General features: G+C 46.5%; 1 protein-coding gene across 1 annotated transcript; it reads left to right on the forward strand.

Annotated features, from left to right (window-relative positions):
* The first annotated feature begins 1,601 nt into the window (after positions 1 to 1,601).
* Positions 1,602 to 18,432, forward strand: CD53 (CD53 molecule). Its single transcript, XM_079760362.1, has 8 exons — positions 1,602 to 1,783; positions 8,746 to 8,825; positions 9,678 to 9,866; positions 11,285 to 11,359; positions 11,925 to 12,020; positions 14,059 to 14,139; positions 15,208 to 15,291; positions 16,877 to 18,432. Exons 2-8 carry the CDS (start codon positions 8,763 to 8,765, stop codon positions 16,946 to 16,948), a joined length of 660 nt encoding a protein of 219 aa, XP_079616488.1. The 5' UTR covers positions 1,602 to 1,783; positions 8,746 to 8,762; the 3' UTR covers positions 16,949 to 18,432.
* Positions 18,433 to 18,739: the final 307 nt, after the last annotated feature.

The following is an 18,739-nucleotide window of genomic DNA, read 5'->3' on the forward strand; positions in this document are numbered from 1 at the left end:
GTCGGGGCATTGATGTTACTCTCTCACATCAATGTTTCTCTCTCTCTCTCTCTCTCTCTCTCTCTCTCTCTCTCTCTCTCTCTCCCCCCCCCCCCCCCCCCCGCAACAAAAACATATCCTCAAAAACTACCAATCATAGTGTTCTTGGAATAGCATTCTTTGTGACCTTGAGCTTGAGTCCCCAGCTCTGCCATTTCTTAGTTGTAGCATCTTGAGGAAAGTAGCTAACTTCTTTGAGCCTCTATTTTTTCTCCTGTAAATGGGGTATAACAGGAACTAGTTAGTAGGGTTATAATTAGATGTTACTGTTAACCTAAAAATAAAAGGCCAAGGTGAGAGGCAACAAGCGTTTATTTGAGATCCAATAGAACAGCTCTTTGGGGAGCACTGATTCAGGCAGAAACCCAGGTAGGGTTCTGATTAGGAGGTAAAGGCGAGGGCTTTCATGAGAAAGGGAAGGGGACCATGTACATCAATAAAAGGAAGGGGTTTCTATAGGTGCAGATACGCCAACATAGTGATGCTATTTTTTTTTAATGTGTTTTTACTGATTATTTTAAAGGGAGAGAGAGAAACATTGATGTAAGAGAGAAGACTCCCTATGACTCCCATACACTCCCCAACCCCGACTGGGGTCCGAATCCAGAACCTGGGTATGTGCCCTGACCCGGGAATCAAACCAGAGACCTTCTGGTGCTTGGACGAAGCTCAACCACTGAGCCACACGGGCCAGGATGTTCGTGATGCTGTTTCTAAAGAATGTCTTTAATTTTCAGTTGCTGGTCAGGTTATCTTCCCTGTTATCGCAAACAATTGTTTGGAATACAATGCTGCTTTAGGCCCGCCCAGAGGTTATACTGCCCAGTCCTGTCATCCCAAAGGTTTGAGGAGTAAGACGTGGGAGGCAGTCCCTCGGGGATGGCAGCTCCGGCTCCATGTTAAAGTGGCTCCCTTCGTGTTATTATTATTTTTATATTAGAATTAATAACCCGAAGCTGAGAGGCTGAGATCTGCTTGGTCTCGCGTGGCTAACAGGTGAAGCTGGGACTGAGACCCAGATCTTTGGGCTCTAAATCTGGGCTTCCCTCTCTGAACCCCATCATTTCGACCCGTGTCCCTTGGACTGTGCCTTAGGGTTTACCTCCAGCCTGAGATGCAGAAGTCTGGGAATGGGGCCCCATCGAACTGGAGACTAAAGAACTCCCGGAAGGCAGCCAGAGGGAGGGTGGGGAGAAGGCGGAGTGGCTTAACAGACATTCCTAAGTCTCCGTCTTAGAAAACGGTTTAAAATACTGATTTCTGGCCTCCACTCTGGTCTCGGTCTGCCTGAATGGAAACTGCTGGCGAGGCCAAACTCCTTCTCGAACAGGTCCATGGGTCATTCTGAGCTGCCACCTTGATTGAGCTTTTCCAGACAAAAAATAACAATGCCCACGTCATCCAAGCGCCCACCGTGCTCGCGGATTCGTGCCTGAACCAACCTGGTCTTGGCGTTTTCCTGTTTCGTAAAAGCCCGGGGCGGTATCGGGGCGGGTCACGGAGCAGATTTCTGAAAAGCCACAGGGAAGGAGCGCCTCTCTGAGTCTCCAGGGGGCGGGCCCGCCTCACTTCCTCCCTCGCCTCCTCTGGGCTTCCTGTCCTCACGATGTGATGACATTTATTCCCCCTCCACTTCTCCTTTTACTCAAATAGCCCGGACATCCTTGTCACCAGCCTTGTCGCAGCCACCTCAAGGACAACCATCGAGTCTGCCTGAGGGACGGAGGAACGGCACCTGCAGGAGGTAAGACTGGGGACACTGCGGGCTGGGCTTGAGCGCAGAGGCCTGGGCCAGGTCACATGGGGTAAGGTATCTTCTCTGGAGCCTCCAGGCACCGCTCTAGTCACCCTACAATCTTTTGTTTCGCGAATATTGCACAGGAAGTAGAAAGATCAGCAAGATCCTGGTAACCCTCCCAAGGCAAACCGGCCAGAAAGGCTTTTCATGAACCCGGGTCCCAGGACCTGACATGGCTTTGGGCCAGTGCGTTCCTGGCGCCTGGGGCCTTCTGTGGGAGAGGAAGCGGGGGCCACCTCCTGGGTCGTTAGGAGACGGGTCTTGTGATTTTTCAAGGGAGCAGAGAGCCAACAGCCAGAGCCGTCTGGAAAGGCAGCTGGGAGCGCAGGTCTTCTGCGCGGGAGAAATTTCCAAAGTCAAGTTGGCGCTCCCGCTGTGATGCCTCAGAGCCGCTAAATGGAAGGACGGCTTCGAACCCCAGCGCCCGGCTCAGCCCCTGTATCTCACAGGTGAAAGGTGGCATCCCTCAGGGGCACTTAGATTGGGGTTTTCCAGTGGCAGCAAGGGCACTGTGGTCCTCAGAGTCCCCCCAGAAACTTCTCCGCGGTGTACAAAACGTGACTACGAATGCATCTGCCAGGCGCCAAACGGTGGAACTTGACATGGCAATGACACGCCCCATAACTAAGGATCGGGGTCTCGCGGACTCAGAAAGGCACAGTATGTGACCACCATACCGGCTGGGGGTCAGGGCTCCTCGGGGAACTCTAGACCAGAGCCCTCTCCTCCAGGACCTGCAGGAGTGTCTCCTGGTGAGCAGAGCAGAGTTCCCGGGAGGGTTCGATTCCCAGAGCACCTCGGGGGCTATTGAACGTTGCATTTAAAAATAAAGACTGGACTGTTTAACCAAGTTACTTAATAATCAGGAGTTAGGAACACTCTGGGGCCAGGCACTGTGCTTTGGATGATGCTGGAGGGGGTGAGAGCAGGGGAGAACCTGGCAAGGTGGGAGGGTGTTTGTCCAGCAAGTCGCCCCGCCCTTAAGGAACGCCCAGAGGAGATAAGAGACATTCCAGATGTTTGCAAGTTGAGCAAAAGCAGAATCTTCGCTGCTGGCTACACAGAGAAGTTTTGCTTTCTCAATCGCCACCAGAATCTGCCCTGTTTTGAAACTGCGGTTGAATTGGCGCAGAGGCTGAGCTAAAACTTGATTTCCTGTGGAGTTTCCTGTGGGGGCCGGTTAACAATATTTAGCCTTAAAATGGAAGGATTGGGGCACCTTTACACCCCCAGGGAGCGATTCAAAGCCCCTCTCTTCACAATTCCCCCCTCCTGAGGCCTCACCTTTGGGAACTGGGGAGGAGACACCACCTGGGAAGGTCAAACTGTGGTCCTCGGTTCTTACATCCTCAGTTTGACCTCTGACTGCTCAGGAGGCTTCAGACTTCGGGCCGAGGCCTGCTCCTTGCCTCACTCCCAGGGCCTGGGCATTGTGCCCGGTGCTGGAGACAAGGCTAACTAACGGGTGTGGATCTCAAGTTCAAGGCGTTCGTAGAGTCTAGCTCGGAGGACAGACACAAATACAACACACACACACGCCACATGGTGTGATCTTTCCGACAATAAGTGGGACGGTGTGCACAGAATGCAGGCGTTGGGGAGCGTGCCCAAGACTCGCTGGGAGAGGGGGGCCGCTTGAGTTCCTTTTCAAAGAAGTCTGGGTCTGCTACGGAGACTGGGGTAATGGCGTTCCAGACAGAACCCGGCACAGGCAGCTCAAAGACGGGTGAGCCCCAGGCATGTGAGAAAGGAGAGCAAGCCAGGCTGGGGTGTAACGAGCCTGGTTGCGGGGCCACGGGAAGTGGAAATCTCTTTCTCTTACTCGGATTCTAGCATCCCAGCCCCTAGGGGGAAGGCAAGGTCCTCAGTCTCACCCTGGCAGCATGGATGGGACATGCGCTGACTTGAGGGTGAAGAGGCAGATGCTTTCCTCCTCGGCCTAGATTTGGCCGCGGTTAGAGCGAGGGTGGAGCTGTGTGCGAGGTCACAGCCACTCTCCCCCTCCGCTTCTGCTCCAGGAAGCGTGGTGCTGGTTCAGTTTCGGTGGTTTGGTTCATGCTCCCACATTCCTCAGTCCACAGCACTTCCTATACCGAGTGAGCGTGTGATGCGTGCCCATCACCCTGGCCTAGACACTGGGCACTTGTTCTCGGGAAGCTCCAGGGCCCAGCTGCCACTGCAGGTGCAGAGCGCCGAAGCCAAGTCACAGAGGAAGGAGACAGCGGTGCGGAGCGGCCTCCGGTGGCTGCCGGGGCACAGGAGCAGAGATGGCAGCAGAGCGAGGGGGGGCAGCTCAGCAGGCGAGGGTGGGAAAGAGGCAGACGATGCGTGTCTCAAACCAGTGGGTGAGCACGCAGGGTAGAGGCCGTGTGTCTCCGTGCCCGGATACAGAGGCAAGGCCTCGCCCCACTCCCCATTTCACCAGCACACGTGGACTTCCCACTCAAGCAGCAGCAGCAGCAATACATCATCTGTACTGGCCAAGAATTGTTGTAGAGAAAGGATGCCACAAGGATTCACTTCTAGAATTATTTAAAATAGGGGTGTTGTAGTCCAAGTATTTATTAGGATGTTGTTACTTAATTTGGAGATGGTATAGGTTCAAATAAAAGCACCCAACTCATCGTGAGAGCCCAGCACAGATTAGCCATTAGGACATTCCAATCGACTGACTTTTCAGTTAAGGTGACTTGGACAGAGCCATAAAACCTCTTAACTATTTAGAATATTCCCTGATTGTCCGTGGAATGTCCTTTTCTCCACACAACACGCTACTCCCTTTTCTCGTAGGCTTCTCACTACATAGGCATCATTGGACTGCGTTCCTTGCTCACATAAAGGCATTTCCGGTGCATTTTAACATAAGCAAAATAAAAATATAACTTCACTACAAATCCAACTGATTTGAGATCAATATGTTTAATAATTTAAGATCCTATATTCAATGTAGATTTAATTTGTCAAACTTTTATTTGAAGAAAAAAAAAACTTTTGTTTGACATTTCCCATCTCAGAACTAGTTGAGGAATGATTCTGACATCTCACATCTTTTGAAAGGTGTTCAAGTAAATTTGAACTCATGGCTCCATATTCACTCTGTATCACAACAAACAGAGGCATTAAAGAAATAATCCCATGGTTTGTTCTCCTAAAAGAAGATTCTATGGTAGAATCTCAGTCTTCTAATCCCATTGACTTCCAAAATTATTTGACCGGTCGATTCCTCTCACTCCCTAGTGATGGTTTGTTTGTGTTAGAGGAACACCTATTAACATCTCACTAATGTCACAGTCAGTGTGACACCACGGCTGTCCTGCTGTGACTCAAGACTGGGCTCTCAGATTAGATCAGATAAGGCTGGAGATCAAGGACGGATAGTTTCTCAAAACTTCTGTGCAACCTTAACCACAGCTACACTGGGTTAAACTCAAGACCAGATTAGATGGAGCAGGTATGGGTCAGAGAGAAGAGAGAGATTGAGCTAGAACGCCACAAGATTCTACCTGCCCCGGCTCTCTGCTTGGAGGAAAGCAAGGGTAACTTCCTCTGTGGCCTCCACGCTGGGCCGTGGGAGGTGACCACAGCTGGCTGCAGTTCGGTCGCGGAGCTTTCCTGGAAACTGACGTCACAGAATTACTTTGCAGAGCCCTGGGTCATGGGGCTGGGTGTGGCGACCTTGACTGTGGAGGGTGTGGGGTCTTCCAGGCAGTGGGGTTGGCAGGAGTGAAGGGGCGGGAGCTCAATAACTGGCCCATCGCAGTGAAGAAAGGCCAGGGGGAGAGTGGCCCTGTCTCTGGGTTAACGGGAGAGCTGGGGCCATCTATGCAGGTGGTAACAGCAATGCTGATCTTCACCAAATGGGCAGCTTTCCTCCTTCCATTCAGGTGCGTCTGAGTAAGTGGGAAAACCAGAGAGGAGAAAGCGGAGGTCCTTCCTCCCGTCTGTGAAGGAAGGAATCAGAGGGGATAGTCCCAGGGTTGTGGGCACCTCCTTAGTGGGTGCTCTGTGGACAAGGCGATGACAGGGACCTGAAGCAGTTGTCACAGGATCCCAGGTTGGTGGGGAGGAGGTGACTCCAGGGGGCATCTGGCCCCATCTCCTTCTGGGTAAGCTATTTGCCTGTGCCCAAAAGATTAGTTTACATCATAGAATTACGTAAGAAATTACACAGAATAAATCTCAAGCCAAAGCTCCTGACGCTGCAATGTCATGGTCATTCCACTCACCGGATTATTTAGGGTCAATGAGGAAAATTTGTTCATCCAACAATCTTAGTTATTTTTAAGAGTAATCAGGTTCTGTGCTAGGCCTTGAGGGTTCGAACGTAAATAAACTAGCTCCTACGCTCCAGGATCCCCCATTCTAGTGACGGGAGAGATCATTACAAAGCAAGGTAGATGCTCAGGTCAGTAACGGAGCTGCACAGGGTGATGGCACTCCCTGTGGGAGTGGGGGTTGGGCACGAAGAATCAGGCAGAATCGGAGAAGGCTTCCTGGGAAAGTGACAACACTTGACCTGAGTCTCAGGGTGATTAACTGCTAATCTAATTGAGGGGTCAGAGAGAGAGAGAAGGGGGCAATTCCAGGAAACCACGTGAGCAAAGCTGAGGAAGGAGGGGTAGTGACAAATAGTCAATGTCACTTGTTGAATTTGAAAGTATAAGACAGGGTCTGTTGCCACAAGTTTGGAGAGATGGGCAGGTGCACATTAGGAGGGGCCTTTGATATATGTACACATGCTAAAACCGTTCCTACAGTCGAGATAACATGCATCCCTCCCCAAGGAATATTTGTGGTCTTTTGTAACCCTTTCTCTTGCCCTTCTTACTCCCTCTCTGCTTACCCCTCCCCACTCTTCTTTACCTCCACCTCCCAAGCAATTATTTATCTGCTCTTTGTTGCTATAGGTTAGCTTTCATTTTCTAAAATTTTATGTAATTGGAATCACAGAGTATGTATTTTTTATGTCGAGCTTCTTTCACTCACCATAATTATTTTTGAGTTCATCTATGCCAGTGGTCAGCAAACTCATTAGTCAACAGAGCCAAATATCAACAGGACAACGATTGAAATTTCTTTTGAGAGCCACATTTTTTAAACTTAAACTTCTTCTAACGCCACTTCTTCAAAATAGACTGGCCCAGGCCGTGGTATTTTGTGGAAGAGCCACACTCAAGGGGCCAAAGAGCCGCATGTAAGCTCGCGAGCCGCAGTTTGCCAACCGCGGATTTATGCGGTAGCGTGTGTCGGCAGTTCATTCTTTCTTATTCCCAAGTAGTTTACCATTATATAGCTGTACCGCAGTTTATTTGTCCCCTCACCTACTGATGGACCTTCGCGTTGTTTCCAGATTTGGGCTCCTACAAATAAAGCTGCTGTAAACATTTCTATACAAGTCTTTGTATGGACATATGTTTTCATTTCTCTTGGGTAAAGACCTTGAGTAGGATGGCTAGATCATGTGATAAGAGTTACCTTTCACTTTTTACTAAGCTGGCCAACGGTTTTTCAAAGTGGGTGTACCCTTTTCCATTCTCACCCACAGCGCGTGAGTCCCAGTTCCACCACATCCTCATCCACACGTGGTATGCTCGGCTGTTTTTCTTTTCTCTCCTTTTAGTCATTCTAGGAGGTGGGCCCTGGTACTTCATTGTGGTTTTAATTTACATTTCCTGAATGACTGCTGAGTAGAGTACTTTGCCATTTACTTATTTGCCATCCACGTATCTTTGGTGAAGTGTCTGTTCAGCTCTTTTGCCCATTTTTAAATGGTGTTGTTGGCTTTCTTGCCGTTGAGTTTTGAGGGTTGTCTGATGGCAGGTGTCTTGCAAGCAGTCATTGTATATTTTGTACCTTCTTTGGTTGTTTTAGGTGAGAGAGTTTCGCTTGCCATGGTTTCAGCTACCTATGGTCAACCACAGTCTGGACATATTAAATGGAAAATTCCAGAAATAAATAATTCGTGAGTTTTTCAATGCACGCTATTCTGGTAGCATCCCCCTCTGTCTGCCTGGGACATGACTCATCCCTTTGTCCAGTGTATTCACACTGTATATGCTACCTGTTCATTAGTCTCTTGGTAGACATCTCAATTATCAGATCAACTGCCACGGTATGGAAGTGCTTGTGTTTAAGTCACCCTAACATTACGTCACATGATGTACATCATTCACCTCACTTCCTCTCAGCACATAGGCATTGTATCATCTCATATCGTCACGAGAAGAAGGATGAATACAGTACAATTCAGGCATTTTCAGAGAGAGACCACTTTAACATAACCTTGTTACAATATATTGTTATAATTGTTCTATTTTATTATTTTATTGTTGTTAGTCTCTTACTGTGCTTAATTTTAAATTAAACTTCATCATAGATATGTATGTATAGAAAAAAAACATAGTATATATAAAGTTCAGTACAATCTGGGATTTCAGGTATCCACTGGGATTCTCGGAACATATCCCCTGAGGGTAAGGGGAACTACTGTATATCCAAACACCCTCATAATCTAATTAACTTTAGATTGTTTTAGGTGAGAGAGTACTTTGTCATTTACTTATTTGAGTAGAGTAAGTATCCAGGCACTAGTCGCTGAGCACTGGCTCGGTGTGCGTCCCCGTGACTTGCCCTCCTGGCTCTATTGCTTACTCCTTCCGTGCTTAATTCAATGTTAAGCATCCTTGGCTTGATGAACTGAAGCAAAAGTGAGTGTCTGAGATGAGCCAATTGGTACCTCAGTTCAGAGACTAGGAGAGCAGGAAGTTTGGGGAAACTTCCCGGAGAAGAGTCACAGCTCAAACCCAAGGTAAATGCTAAAGATCCTTGAACTGAATATTTGTGCCCCTTTAGAACCAACTTGCAGAACCAGGTCACTTACATTGTCTTTATTTCCTTCCACGTTTTAGTGCAAGAATATCCCAGGATGGGCATGAGTAGCTTGAAATTGCTGAAGTATGTCCTGTTTTTCTTCAACTTGCTCTTTTGGGTAAGTGAGTCTCTTCTGAGCATGGCTGAGCTCTCCTCCCCCCAGGTGTGCTCTATTTCTCTCTCCTCTGCTGAAGAGCGTTATGTAGAGGGAATTCATGCATGCCTGGGTCATGTGCAGTCTACTTAGCCTGAGAAGAAGGGAATGATACTTTTCTCCCCTCTCCGCATCCTGCCACAGTATAACCCTGCAACATTGAGAGGTGTCAATGCAGTTCTTTAGGAAGAGGATGCTGTTTCTCTGGGGACTTTAGGTTATTACAACTCACTGCTGACATCTATGCGTGAGAAACCAGAGACTCTACACTGTGTATTGCGTGCCTCTTTTTCCCTAGATGTCATATGCCCCCTGGACATCTTAGAAGAGCTGATGGAAAGGAAAGCCACCTTTTCTGGGGAGGTTTCACTGTACCAAATTTAGCAAATGAATTTCAGATATGAGTTCGCACTCATGTTTCTATGAGAACATTCTTAGAAGTTGGCTTCTCCAGTGTTCTGCCTTGCAAGATGAACTTCTGAAACAGGGCCTCCACTCGACATGGTTGTGGTTTCCAAAGGGAAGACCATGTGTAACCATTGAGGGGCAAGGAGTAGGAATCTGAAGCATGAAAATACTGTGCTACTCACAGGAGTGAGCTTCCCCTGGTATCTGATATGGGTAGGATGAGGCATGAGTGGGACATGACAGGAGGACCACCCCTTTTCTAGGGGAAAGCTGGGGAAAGAGGTTATTCATCAGAGTCCTGATGAAGCCTATGGAAAGAGGTGATGCTAATCTCAAGTAAATGAGACTCTGAGGAGATCCCCAAGGTCCATGTTTTATCTCAGAATGTTGTGGGATTCTTCCTTCCAGTTCTGCGGCTGCTGCATTCTGGGCTTTGGGATATACTTCCTGGTCCACAACAACTTCGGGGCCCTCTTCCACAACCTCCCCTCCCTCACGCTGGGCAACGTGCTTGTCATCGTGGGCTCCATCATCATGGTGGTTGCTTTCCTGGGGTGCATGGGCTCCATCAAGGAGAACAAGTGCCTGCTTATGTCGGTGAGTCTCTCGCAGGAGATGTGGTGCCCTGAGTGGGGGTGGGGGCGGGGACAGCATGACTTAAGGCCCAAGCCAGATGTTTTTTGGCAGCTCACCTATGGGCACAGGGAAATCAGAGGGGCGGGAGATTGGCACCTCAGAAACATAAGATTGGCATTTGCCTAAATCCTCCTGGCATGAGTCTGTATTTTCGGAGTCACTGACTAATGGAAAACCTAGTCACTAGATTCTTCTGAGTGCTGTGACCCTCCTAAAAGGGCAGCGGTGCCTCCCTATCTCCTGTCTGCACAAGGTACGCCACAGTGGGAGTGGCCTGGTTTAGGCGAGGGCCCAGGCTGCAGCCACTGAGGCCTAACGTGAGGGATAGCAGAGCTCTCGGTTGTCCCTGGTCTGCTAACTACCCAGAGGAGCACCTTTAAGCTTAGGTCTAGCCTCTAAGCTCTTGGAAGGAAGAGCTCCTTGTTTCTCTTGTGTGCCCAGATCAGAGCTTGGTATGGTTCCCAATCGCTTAAACAAGGATCACTTGGTTCTTCTTAAAGTCATCTGGTTCATCTTCTTTCCCTTATGGGTCAGCTCTGAAACTGGAGTCCAGGGACAGAATAAGAAAGTCCCAGTTCTCTGCCCTAACTGGCTTGGCTCAGTGGATAGAGCGTCAGTCTGCGGACTGAAGGGTCCCAGGTTCGATTCCGGCCAAGGGCACATGCCTGGGTTTCGGGCTCGGTCTGCAGTAGGGGGTGTGCAAGCTCTCATCATTGATGTTTCTATCTCTCTCCCCTTCTCCCTTCCTCTCTGAAATCAATAAAATATATATATATTTTTTAAAAAGTCCCAGTTCTCAGGTAGTTCCCAGACTAATGGCAAAAGGTGGAACATAACAGGCATGCGGAAAGGTTTTAAGTAGTCAGAATTCATGTTGGGGTGAAAAGGTAAAGGAAAGAGAATAAGTGAAAGTGTGAATGTGGTTAACACAAAGGGAATCGGCATCTAAAGTTGGAGATAAATATGAATTAGAACCGGGGATTAGAGGTTCTAATTCATATTCTCCCCATCTATACAAATAGCCCTGCTCTTGCAGTAAGGACCAGGCCCCAAACTCTAAAGACACCGTTTGGCCAAAATGGTTTCATTGATTTGACAAATGGTATTGCATATATACATTATGCACCTGGAGCTCAATACACACCTGGGACAGGAACAACAAAGAAGACAGCTGATCTGCCCTCTAGAGTCTTGGAATCTAGTTGCAGGAAAAGAATACATATTCCTCACAAGACAAGAGGGGGCTTGTGAAGGCCCAACAGGCAGGAACAAGAACCTCCTGCACATGTGCGGAGATGTGACTGGATGCTCCCAGGATGCAGTGGGAATAGGGGGAGAATTGGGATCTGTGCTGTGAACATGTCTCTGCTTCTCCCCAGTTCTTTGTCCTGCTGTTGATCATCCTCCTTGCTGAGGTGACCTTGGCCATCCTGCTCTTCGCGTATGAACAGAAGGTAAGTTATACAGGGCACAGCTCCTTGTCCTATTGCAGAGAATGGGGAGTGGGCCGTGGAGAAAAGTTGGCACAAAAGAAGTTCTACAATCAGAGGTAGAAGCAAAGTGGAAGGATGGAGGAAAGGGGTTAATCATAATTGGGAAGATAAAAACATTCATGGAGGATATTGCATTTGTGTGGGTCTTTGAAGGATAAGAAGGAAGAAGAGTGAAAGCAAGTCTATCTTCCTCCTGCCTGCTTTTCTCCATGCGTTGGCAATACGGAATGGTGCCTGGGAGCCACGGCTCTGACTGGCCCTTTCCTCCTTTAAAAACCAGAGTTCTGGAAGCACAAGTGACCGCTGTGTGCTTCCTCCTTCGGTGCCGTCTCACCCTCAGCACTCCTTCCCATGCAAAAAAAAAAAAAAAAAAAAATCCAGGACCTCTCCCCTCCCTTCCTTAGCTCCAAGGAGACCATTTGGAAGGGAGGGGCAAATGGGACTGCTCAACTGTCCTAGAAATTCCCTGTTCCTTGAACTCACCTGCTTTTTACACTGTCTCCCTGCGGGCATGTTCCCTGTGCAGCTGGGCGAGTCGGTGCGGGAGGGCCTGACTGACAGCATCCAGCGGTATCACTCGGACAACAGCACCAAGGCGGCGTGGGACTCCATCCAGAAGTTTGTGAGTGCCGATGGGCCCCGCCCCAGCTCCACCCTGACTTCATTCTCTAACCTCGGTCCCTGGAGGCTGAAAGGCACTTCCTGCCCTGGGAGTTTCAGAATCTAAGGTCCATTGCGCCTGGGTCAGGTCCAGAATGTGCTTGCCAAGAATCCCCTTGGTTCTTCCTTAAGTCATTTGGGTAACCTTGTTTATGCTGTGGATCATAACATAAAGAAGGTTAATCGGGTTGTCTACAGTCTCTCTCTCATCCTCCACCACTCAGATAGGCTCCTGGTTTAAGTCCTACTAAGGAAGACCAAAATATGTGATACTAGATTAGTTTGCACCTTTTCCAAAATTTCCCTGAAAACAGAAATGATATCATACAAGAAATCTCTTTTGAATTCCTAAGTAGCCCAAATCCTGCTTGATATTCCTCATTCCCCCTCCCCATCCACAAATACCCACATTAACTCTGCATCCCTGCCTTGGTGTGTTGGGGGACAAAGAAGGGTGAGGGAGCCAGCCTGGCACTGGCATAGTCTGTGTCGCAGACACCACCACTGTGGCCACATGGGGCCGTGGCCCTGCTGTGCCTGCTCAGTGTGAAGCAGCAGCAGCACAGGAAGTAGAGCCAGACCAGGTTTGGGTGACCTTGAGGAAGTCACTTAACCTCTCTGAGTCCCCAGTTCTTTATTTTTCAATTTGCTTTAGAAGTCTCTTTATTAGAGAGTTTTCTGGCATATCTAAAAATACACAGAATAATAGCAAAATGGGTCTCTGGGTCCATATCACCCAGCTTCAATAGTTAATGTTTTGCCACTGTCTCAGCTAATCCCCGCTGGGGTTTTTTTTTTTTTTTTTTGTGTGTGTGTGTGTGTGTTTTGTGTTTTTTTTTTTTTGCTAGAATATATAAGAGCAAATACTAGATGTTACATCATCTTACCCACTCAATATAAAGATAATAGCCTCTTTAAGAACTTAATTTTTTAGAGCAGTTTTAGGTTAAAACAGAACAGAGATTTCCCATATACCTTCTGTCCCCACACATGCATTTCCCCCATTATCAACAGAATAATTCTTTTTTTAAAAAAACCAAGGATCAATCTACATTTACACATCACTATCACCCATAGTCCATAGTTTACATTAGAGTTCACTCTGTCTTATATATTCTGTGGGTATGGACAAACGTATGACACATATCCATCATTCTAGTATCATACAGAGTAATTTCACTGCCCTGAAAATCCTCTATGCTCCACCTGCTTCTCTCTCCTCCTACTCCAGGGGTGAGGGACCTTTTTTGGATATTTATAACATCATTCATGTGCCATACAAAATTATCAACTTAAAAATTAGCCTGCTATATGTGGTCAAACATTTCATTAACTCATCCCTAATGCCTGGCAGGGCCAGACCACATGATTTCACAGGCTTTAAATGGCCCACAGGCTGCACATTCCCCACCTGCCCTCCTCCCATCCTTGGCAACCACTGATCTTTTTACTGTCTCCATAGTTTGGCCTTTTCCAGAATGTCAGAGAGTTGGAATCATACAGTAGACAGTTTTTTCAAATTGGCTTCTTTCACTTAGTAACATGCATTTCAGGGTCCTCCATGTCTTTCCATGGCTTGATAGTTCATTTCTTTTTAGTGCTGAATATTATTCCATTGTCTGGATATAGCACAGCTTATTTATCCATTCCCCTACTAAGGGACATCTTCATTGCTTCCAATGTCTGACTGCCTTACTTTCTGTGATCTCAAGACAGGTTGGTGGGTGTAGGTAGATCAGCCTGATCCCTCCATTACAGAGTCCCCTGTGTGTCTAAGTTTTGATCTGTAAACGTGCCCTCTCAACTTCAAGGAGTCTATGTGAATGAAATGGTACAATGGACTTGAAAGCATTTTGTCTCAGGAGCTGTAGTAGTCAGGCCAATTCTGGATTCTCTGCTCTGCGGTCAGATATGAAGGGCCCACTTTTCTCCAAGGCCCACATTCGTTTCCATTTTGTTGACTTTCTAACAATCATATCTTTGGGGGGCTTGGTTTTCAGCTGCACTGTTGTGGTGTAAATGGCACAAGTGATTGGACCAGCGGCCCACCAGCTACTTGCCCTAAAGATCCACAAGTTAAGGTAATTTGGGGCAACTTTTCTGTTATTGCCTCTTTACTAGAACGTTTAATTACCTTAGAAACTCCAGTCATATAGGACCCAGTCCTCCCAGCCAGAAACAGGGAACCTTGAACAAAATAGAGACCAGGGAGACAACCGAGGTAACTAGACAAATCAGAAAACAAACAACAACAAAAAAACCAAACTCATTCAGACTAGAGACATCATTAAGAATCATGCTGCCCTGCACTATTACGTTAGAGGGCAAAATGTATGTGCTAGTGGCAGAGGATTATGTCTAGATTTCTCTTGAGCACGAAGTACGTCTCCTTATGGTGAAAGTGAAATCTGTAAGGTTGGGGTAGAAAAGCTTCTCCCTCTGCCAGTTTCTCTGCTCTCCTTCCTTGGAGATGGCAGCATCCAGCCCCTTAGTGAAATGAATCATAAGGGAAGGAGTCCGGAGTTGGGGGGAGACAGAGTTGGCGCAACTGTTGAAACAACCTGCCCGCTTGATTCGGACCTCCAGACTAGGCCCAGAGAAGCAGCCAGAATCATCTTCCAACTCAACCGAGTCCTTAAGGTCCTGTTACCCCATGTTACCCCCCTCTTGGGGTTGTTTGGAAATCTCTGGAATTTTTTAGGTGTCTGAAGAAAGACTGGGACACCTACCAACCAGCACCTGCCCTGGAGCTTGGTAGGACCCTGATAGGTTTACTGGCTTTTGAAGCAAAAGCTGAAACACAACCAGTCCTAGCATCGCATTGCCTACATTTCCGTGTGTTAACTCCAAGTCAGCAGTAAATGTTCAAAGAACACAAGGACATCTGTTGCTGACATACCTTTCAGGAGTTAGTTAAAATCACATGTGAGAATTTAAGACTTCTACTTAAGGTATCATTGTAATAACAACACCAAAAAAGTCCTTAATATTCTCTAGTTTATGACTGTATTTGTATATATAAAGAAAAAATATATAACACCTGGCTTAAGTCTCTTGGCATAAAGCAAAAGACAAACTATCTTCCCAAACTGCCCCTTGATAAAGTCGAATAATATAGTGTTATCATTTGTACTTGTAATTTTTTCTAGGGTTGCTACATAAAAGCAAAATCATGGTTTCAGTCCAACTTCCTGTATATCGGCATCATCACTATCTGTGTATGTGTGATCCAGGTAAGAGCTTAACCATAGGACTATTTTCAGGATTAAATGAGTTATAAAGTTTTGAACAGTACCAGCTACATAGTATGTGCTCAATAAATGTGAGCTCCACAAGTCAAAAAGCAAATAATGTTATTAGCAATTTCAAGCAGACAGAAAATATGCTATAAGAGCTATCTGGTCAACTTATCCTTAAGAGGAACGTTTGTGATAGACTTGAAAAAATTGGCTTTATATGCTAAGCAGGAATTGGTGATGAAAATTATAATTAACTAGTAGCCCTGCGCATGAATCCATGTGCCAGTAGCTCTCTGCAGGGCCTGGCCACTCCACGCCCGCTGCCCAGAGGCTCTCCGTGGCCAGGCATGGAACACTTGCCTCGTCGCCGGGGCGAAGACCCCAGCGTTCCACGCTCTGGCCTGGCCAGAGGCCCATCCACAGCATTCTGCCAGGCCATTCACGCTGCCCGCTCTCAGCAGCCGCTCCCCGGGACTAGGGGACTCCTGCAGGGCTGAGAGGACTGGGCGCCGCCATCTTGTGGCTATGGGCACCGCCATCTTTGTGACGGAGTGATGGTTAATTTTCACATTACCCTTTTATTAGATAGGATTTCTTTGTTGTTTCTCTGCTTAGTTTGACAAGTCAGGAATCAACTGGGGATAGTTTTATCTTCTTTTTTTTTTTAATGTATTTTATTGATTTCTTACAGAGAGGAAGAGAGAGGGATAGAGAGTTAGAAACATCGATGAGAGAGAAACATCGATCAGCTGCCTCTTGCACACCCCCCACCGGGGATGTGCCCGCAACCAAGGTACATGCCCTTGACCGGAATCGAACCTGGGACCCTTGAGTCCGTAGGCCGACGCTCTATCCACTGAGCCAAACCGGTTTCGGCAGTTTTATCTTCTTTTATGTTATGTGATATTTCTACCATTTTTATACCCCAGTGTTTTGGGTATGCTAAGACTTAATCAAGGAGCTCAGAGAAAAACCAATTTTCTCTGCTTGGAAACCAAGGAGTATTAGAGCATAGGGATAAATGACTCATTGCATGAAGCGTTGACTTGTGCAGAACATTCCTGTTCCAGCAGCAGGGCTTCTTAAGCTTTCTTCTTCTTCTTCTTTTTTTTTTTTAATATATTTTATTGACTTTTTACAGAGAGGAAGGGAGAGGGAAAGAGAGTTAGAAACATCGATGAGAGAGAAACATCGATCAGTTGCCTCCTGCACACCCTCTACTGGGGATGTGCCCACAACCAAGGTACATGCCCTTGACCGGAATCAAACCTGGGACTCTTGAGTCTGCAGGCCGACGCTCTATCCACTGAGCCAAACTGATTAGGGCTAAGCTTTCTTAAAGACTTAAAGAGACAAGAGATTTCCCCAGACTCTATACTCGTATGTCTTGCCAGCATCAGGCCCACTAGTCTCCCCACTGCCATTCTAAAGTTAAAGGAGACAACACCTGAGAAGGAATTTGAGAGCAGGAAAGATGGTCTCAGTATAACGGATACTTTCTTTGACTTTGGGGCTGATGCCAGAGGTTGTGGAAGAGATGGCTCCTTCTATAAAGATCTATTTTCCCAATTCTTCTCAGGTGTTGGGGATGTCCTTTGCGCTGACTCTGAACTGCCAGATTGATAAAACCAGCCAGGCCCTAGGGCTGTGACCTGCTACTGCCTTTGCAGAAAAGACTTGTTTCATCTCTGGAAATCCAAAACCACCTACAGCATGAAGGCCTAAATGATCACCTCCCGGACTGACATCTTTGTCCCCCTCTCATCTCTTCCCTGTTTTGGTCCCTTTCTCACACAACCGGAGAAGAGGGTGTTGGACAGGCATTTCCCATCTCTGGAAGCAGGATATCATTCACCCGCTCATGGTGGCAGCCATGCCACTCGAAGTGGTGACACTAATACCTGAGCATTTTTCAGACACGAGAGACCAAGAGAACCTGTGGCGCTAATGGCTCAAGATCAAAGAATGGGTCTAGGACTCGAATTTTTGCATCTTCCCATTGTCAGGTCTCTAGTCTCCAAATCACGCCCAGTTCACTCCAAAGTCAAGCAAGAGACAAGCTGAAGGAACGTCTGGGGCCAGACTTACTGGATCATTGTCTGTGGGCCATGGCTACGGAAATGACAGAGTAGTCTCTCTTCACAAACAGTGGGGTTTCATTTCAATTTCATATTCATTCATTCTGTCCTTCCAAAAGAAACTATGCAGTTATTCATATCCCGACTTCAGCCAATCTCTTAGCCTTCGATTTACGTAACTGTGGAAGAACTCACCAGGACCAGTATCTCTGGTGGTTCAGATGATAATCACATTCAGAAGAGTTCTGATATTTTTTTTCATCACATAAGGTTTTGTTAATGCGCTATTTTAACTCTTTAATAAATAAAATAGCATATGATCTCAATCACTTATGTTCCCATTCCTGTATCTTAAATGCATGTTCCATGAATCAGACCGATTGCCTTGCCAGCAAGCCAGGAATACTAGTTATCTATTGCTGCATAACAAATTCCTACCAAGGTTTCTCTAGTACTATAAAGTTTAATATCTACTGAGGTCTTTCCAAGTATGAGACAATGTGCTGACAACTTTACATACATGTGCCCATTTAAATATTGACAAAATGTCTCCTGTGTGTACCTCCATAACTAGCACACTCATAGAAACTTTATAGATCTTATCACATTTTATTTGAATAATCTATATATTTTCCTTTTAACCTTTGGCCTGATCAAGTCAGAAAAAAACATACAAATTAACTATAAATAAAAATTGGGCCATGACCTCAGATACAATTAAGATTTTAAAGCCTGTAACAGAATATGATTTTTAAAATTTAGGCCAATCACTTTTTTAAATGTAAGTGCTATAGACAATTTTCTAAAATAATAAAAATCATACAAATAGGTTAATAAAGAAAAGGAATTCTGTTTCTGGTAAGACAACAGACAATATTACTAGACTAAACTTCCCATTATAAACAACTAAAATGCTAGATTTAAGCTTTGAAACATTTTATGAGGACCACTGTTGTGCTAGAAATAAAAGGAATACACAAGCCAGAGACCTACGGATGGTGTGAACCAGAGAGGTAAAAGAAATTTGAGGGCATTTGCCAAACTGGGTCAACTTGGGTATCAGTTTTCATGGCTCATGGCACATAAAGTGCAGGAGGCAAATTTCAGTGTCCACTTAAGGTGGGGAGTTTAAGTAGAGATCTTTTCTCTTTTAAGTCAGAGACCCCAAAGGCCTCTACATTAGTGTAAGAGTGAACTATAAATACCACTCCTTTTCACCAAAGATTACATAAAAATTTGTTTAAAACTTGGCAAATTAGCAGAGGAAGGCAACATCTTAAGAAGTTGAATCCACAGTCTGGTTATCATGTTGATGTGAAGTGTAAATGTAGAGTGTCTGCATCATCCTCAAATTTTCAAACTAA

The sequence above is a fragment of the Cnephaeus nilssonii genome (assembly GCF_951640355.1).
Source record: "Cnephaeus nilssonii genome assembly, chromosome: 21".
NCBI classification, from domain to species: Eukaryota; Metazoa; Chordata; class Mammalia; order Chiroptera; family Vespertilionidae; genus Cnephaeus; species Cnephaeus nilssonii.